The 6,000-nt window shown below is 39.5% G+C and overlaps 1 protein-coding gene across 11 annotated transcripts in view; it reads right to left on the minus strand.

Annotated features, from left to right (window-relative positions):
* The window catches only part of TRERF1 (transcriptional regulating factor 1), a 145,708-nt gene that overhangs the window by 25,605 nt on the left and 114,103 nt on the right, over nucleotides 1–6,000 (minus strand). For 9 of the 11 annotated variants that reach the window (XM_032787184.2, XM_032787183.2, XM_032787182.2 and 6 more), the window contains 2 exons: nucleotides 5,420–5,570; nucleotides 4,229–4,477 (listed from right to left, as the gene is read on the minus strand). In XM_032787184.2, the coding sequence (XP_032643075.1) occupies nucleotides 4,229–4,477; nucleotides 5,420–5,570 (400 nt within the window). The remainder of the gene's footprint in view (nucleotides 1–4,228; nucleotides 4,478–5,419; nucleotides 5,571–6,000) is intronic. The other 2 variants (XM_032787190.2, XM_075064357.1) reach the window with 1 other exon arrangement.

A 6,000-nucleotide genomic window follows, 5' to 3' on the forward strand; every position in this document is an offset into this window, starting at 1 on the left:
TTACCTACAATTTCCCACAGCTAATGATGACAGGAAACTGATGGCTGTTCAGGGCCCTACATGGAATAAGTCTGACAGTTTCAGTCCAGTTTTTGAGTTTTTTTAAGCCAACAGGTGCCCATATGACAAAATACCAACACTACAACTGGTTTAAGACAGAAAGAATTAATTACTTTTCCAAATTCAGAAATCATCACTCCACATCAGAGAAGGACTTCAAAAAAGTTGGTTAGGCCCATGGAAGAGTGGCCTTTGCCGCTGCGAGTGTTTAGTGGCTAAAGAGAAGACCTGGCTCCAAGATGTTAATGGGGCATTTTTTTTTACCAGCACCCCTCACATTCACACTTATTTCTAACTACACAGAATTTATACTGGTCATCTGGAAGTTGCTCCATCTACCCCCCAATGTCTGAGTTTATTAGAAAGTTAAATGTTTTCGAACACAACTACTTGGCTTTAGTAGGATGGACACATTTGAGCTCAGTGGAATAACTGCAGCATTGTCACTGGCAGGAGAGGGGGAAAATGTAATAAATCCAAATTCTCTCTCTTATCACTACATTTCTATGGGCTGAGTGGAATCCAGCTGCAAGGAATCTTGTATTAATTTTCTCTTTTCTTGGCAGGGAAAATGGTAGCGGATGAGAACTGGGGACATAACAGCACTATACATTCCAATAATTTTGAGATTAAAGACATGAAACACTGTACCACCCTGGTCTATAAAAAGTGACAGCAATTGGGGTTATGTAATCTGAAATCTGATTTTCAGGGAAAATGGTTAGGTAGCTTTTTAAGAATGCACATAACGATGGTACACATTCTTAGTTTAAAATATACTACTTTCAGGTGCTTAGGTTTTAAGATCTCATTTATGATAAACATGGGGGGAGGAGAAGATAATTTCTTGGCTAGATAAAGATACACCAAAATTTCTATATCATCTGGTTAATATTACTACTATATAAAAATAAATTACTCAACATGTTCAGATAATATATCTAAACACCATGGGTGGCTCTTGACAAGCATACTCACCCAATAAAAAGTATGTTAAAAGAACATTAACACTGTCACCTTTTATTCCCGCTGTTAACACATTCCAGCTTGTGGAACTGTTCTCTATTGCAGAGGTCCTGCCCTCTCTGTTAGATCATAGCTATATCCCTTCAACATCTGGTGATTTTTCCTCCCCAAAAATTTAAGTTCTGAACATATTTTTCTTTTGCAGGAAAATGTATCTTTAAGGAGGGCTGATTAAAAACATTGAAAGCAATGAAAAATCACAGGGGAATGTGAAAAATAGCCATGTACTACAGAGTCAGTCATGATGGTGAACATCCAATGTTCAAAAAGGAGAAAGAAAAGATGGGGGGAAAAAATCAAGAAATATAGCAGAGGTCTGATCAGAACCTCAAATTACGTGTCTGCTCCTTCCTTTTCGCAAAGAGGCAGTGTGGTACAATAGCTAGGGTGTTGGCTGGGACTCTGGGAATGTGGGAGCTATTCCCAGCTCAGCCACTGACCCAGAGTGAGACAGTTTACCTCTAGGAGCCTCTGTCCTCCCTCCCATCTTGTGTGTGTTTATTCAGACCATAAACTCTTTGAGGCAGGGATTCTGTCTCACTATGTTTTGTACCAGGCCACCTCAATTTCCACTGGGGACTTCAGACACTACTGTAATACAAACACTATCTATAGTTTCTTAAACTTTCCATTTTATGCTTTGCATCTTTTTTTTTTTTAAACTGTTTACCAGTTTTAAATAAAAAAACATGAACAGTATGGATGATGGAATTCAGAAATAGAGAGGGTACAAATCCGTTTCTGTGCTTTATTTGTAACAGCTTCCACGTGAGTAGTCTTGGAACCTGGTCCTGCAAAAAACTTATGCACATGAGTAACATTCACAGGAATAGTCCCCATGAAGTCAAAGTGGAACTTATTTTCCTCGCTTTTTTCTTCATCTGACAAATGTTTTATTTTGCTAGTGACTTTCTCTGTGTAGTAACAGTAGAAAAATTTTTGCCTTTTCCCTCCTGTAACTACTTTTCTCATACATTAAAGTCATTGGAACTCCTCATGTGACCAAAAGTTACATGCCCAGGTGTTTGTGGGATTGTACCCAGAATGAGAAAACAGGACTTATGAGCCTCCTTTGATCATCTCTTCATTCTAACAGTCAGTCTGCAATTTGGGGGTAGGAGAAGGACTCTCAGTTTTACTATCAGCTCCGTATCTACCTCTTTGACTAGAAACCCTGGTAAGTTAAGCCAAAAAAAGTACAGAGCAGATTATTATTATATCTAGTACTCAGCTCTTGCTGGAGTGAAATAAGGCACTGGAACTAAATTCCCATGAGCCATTGCTCTCTATGCCACTACATCAAATGGTTAAGGGCACTCTCAGTATAGGAAATGCAATATGGCATTTTTGAAAAATCTTCACATTGAATATTAAATAAGTCCCCGATGTTCTTGGCCTCACAACTCAGTATTAGCTCTCTAATTCCCTGAAGTTCCAGACACTGTTGCTTAGGTCCAGCATTGAATGCATTCTCTAGTACTCTATGAGAACCTAAATGTTTAATACTGGGACACAATGGAATGCCCATTTACTATCTGATTCACTTCACTGTGCACTGCTGTTGCAGGGTATTTAGTTTCCTTTTGCTTTCATTAAAAAGGCATTCACTAAAAAAAAGTGACTTTACAAATCAGTCCTCGGGACCTGTTCATTGTAAGGCTTGAGACACAATGTGATTGAAGCAAAACAGTTACTGTTCCTCAGAATAGCACAAATCTGCTCACCATCTCTAAGTGAATGCAGCTCCTTCACTACTCTAATACGTTTCCACTGCTAGTATAAAAAACCGAGGTCGAGTTCAGAACTGCGTGTTCATAATTTATACATGTAATAAACAGGATGGCATGCATAACCCTGGGTGGTTGAGTGCACAAGTGGCCAATCAGATGCCTAATTGGCCACTACAGAATCAGTTACTGCAACTGCATATGAAATTGTGGTAAATGTACATGCACAAACCTAAACATCTGGCCCAGAATCTCCAAAGGAAAACTGCACACAGCACACAGTGGAGCTCAAGGCTTCAGCCATCCCTCTCAGGAGATTAGAAATAGAAAGGAGAAACTACACTGCTGAGCTATCAGCAAAAGGAGAGATGCTGACTTCAGTGTTACTACAGAAGGTGGAAGTCTGCACTAGCTAAAGGAGGGAAATTCATTTAAAAAAAATAAAGTGTGTGTAAATCCAGAAATATTTTTAGATATCACTGACAAGAGTTCATGTTGTCCTCAATGGGCCACTCAACGAGAGAGAGAGAGAGAGAGGCAGACCTACTACTTTTCGCTGTATGGGCAGTAGTCATACTTCGTAACAGTCACCCCTTCTTGTGCCTTTCACAATTACACTGCAGTAGCAGATTTCTGATGTTGTTGCACTAGAAAGTGTAGTAAATTAAACTGTTTGCTAAGCCCATATTCAGTAAAAAGCTTTAGTGCATGCTTCACTAGAGTCCGACAGTCTCTGTCTTATTCATGTCTAATGTGCTTTTCACCATAGTGTCTGGTGATATCAGATTTATGAGTTAAATGAAAGCCAGAAAATACTAATCATCATTACTTTTCCTTTTGGGTTTATGAAGTCCCAATGTTTTAACACATAGTTAAGATACGTGCTGAAGGGGGGAAAAGAAAAAAAAAAAAAAAGATGATCCCATTGTATGTGCCAGTGGCCAGGCAACACCGCACAGCTTCTTATTAGAACATGCAGCTTTAGTAACTACCATACAGTGCTATTTAATCTACCGCAAAAAAGATACACAAATATATTTTACATCAGAACAGGAAGAAAGTAGCTGCTGCATTTAAGCAACAAAACAAACACAAAGAAGCACAAATAATAAAAAATGAAAGGTAATAAATCCCTTTGTTTTAGTGGAATACAAAAATCCCCGCACTATGTTTCAAATGATTTGTTTTATTTCTGGGTATTGATCTTCCACGAAGGATGAAATTAATATTCCTGGATGACAAAGGAGGAATTACTTACATGATAGTACAGGCCTTCACCTTTCACTGCTAGGTGTGAGCCACACTGATTTATTAAAATATCCCAGAGTGTATATATTTTAAAATGTAATTGCACCAAAACCAAAGGGATTTAAAAGCATCACAGCACAGTTAGTAGCAAGGAGGGCAGCACTCACAGAAGATGAGCAGGGGGTGGCCACTTTTGGACTGCACGGTGGAGAGTAAGTCATCTTCATGAGAACTGGCATCTCGTCATCTGACACAGATTTGGCAGGCTTGTCTTTGACTGTGGTACTGTTGGTAGCAGGCTGTGCACTGGGCTCAGGCGACAGAAGCTTTACAGGGACAGAAACGGGCATGACGATAGGCGCGAGGCTATCCACCTCTTTAGGCGGCTGCTGTTGTGGCGGTTTCTCTCCTTCATCCTGTACAGACAATTACAGGCTTTCAGCCTCAGTTAGAGGGTTCCTACTGGATTTACAGACTATAAAAATAGTGTGAAAATGTATTCATCGTGATCTGGAAAGAAATGGCTCTGGTGTGAAACAAACAGTAGCACCCCTTCTCAGACTGCATATTTGGCCTGAATAAAATTGGCCAGATAATTATGACTTATACATAGGATTCAGCCTCAGTGATAAAGAACCATATAACATTTCTTTTAAAGATGACCTGCAAAGAGGAAAAATAAGTTTGTGCTCTTTTTTATTGCTTCTTTATGCTGAAAGTAGAATGTAAAAAGATCTCTTTCCAAAAATATTTGTTTTTTGCATTAGAAATCAGATCTTGTCTAACACAGAAGACAATAGACAACAGAAGAACTAGTATGATTATGCCATCAGAGATACCAAGGCAGAAAAACCTGACTGAGAGGATAAGTTATTTTTATTCAGGCCAATTAACTCATTTTGTGTTTGTTTTTTGTTAACATCTGTTTAACTCAACATTTGAGAGAAAAGTTCGATGTTAAAGGTTTAACACGCCTGATCCTTCAACAGTCTTCAAAGCATTTCCAACATATGTCAGTCACCCGAGGAGTCCAGCTAAAAATAAGGAAGACAAGACTTGTCATTCCTGAAATTTCTAATGTACGAAACAAACAGAAAAATAAAATTTAGTTTTGCAAGGTTTCTTTATTCATTATAAAAACACAGGCACAAAAAACATTTTTTTTCTCCCCTTTGACAGTCACCTTTAAGCAAGGCTCTTGGCCTATGTATAGGCACAACTATACACATTTCCATTAACGTAGAGGGTAGCTTAACTGAAACAAAATTGGGGGGAAAAAATGTTGACAGAAAAGCAAAGCAAGCAGCAAACATTAACATGAAAAGAAGAGAGCCAAATAAAGTAAAATGAACGGGTACCTGTTTAAAATTAGGAGATGCTCTTACTCCTCCATGTGATCTCATGTGACCATTTAGTGCCGGTAAACTCTTAAATTCCTTCAAGCATATTGAACACGTTAGCTTGCTCTTTATATGGGATCTGTCGGGAAACGTTCCTTTGTTTGGGCCACTGTTTTTACAGGGAGATAAAGGAGAAATCAGTTTGCCAGATGTCCTCTTTCACTAAGAGCCTTTTATCTGAGGACTTCAAAAGCAATTTGTAATTAAATTGTAATTAAGCCAGAAAGCACTTCTTTCAGGTAGGTAAGCAAAGAAACCAAGGTATATACTTAAAGATATATGTGCTATAGCCTAGCTCACTGATTCCCAAACTGGAGGGGAAGGGAAGTGGTAAACAGGACACTCTCTCTCAAGTAGGTTTGCCAACTTTCTAATCGCACAAAACCGAACACCTAGCCCTGCCCCTTCCCTGAGGCCTCGCCCCCTTCCCTGAGGCCCCGCCCCCACTCACTACATTCCCCCTCCCTCGGTGGCTTGCTCTCCCCTACCCTCACTCACTTTCACTGGGCTGGGGCAGGGGATTGGGGTGTGTGTGGGGG

This window comes from Chelonoidis abingdonii, chromosome 3 (genome assembly GCF_003597395.2).
Source record: "Chelonoidis abingdonii isolate Lonesome George chromosome 3, CheloAbing_2.0, whole genome shotgun sequence".
In the NCBI taxonomy this organism is placed as follows: domain Eukaryota; kingdom Metazoa; phylum Chordata; order Testudines; family Testudinidae; genus Chelonoidis; species Chelonoidis abingdonii.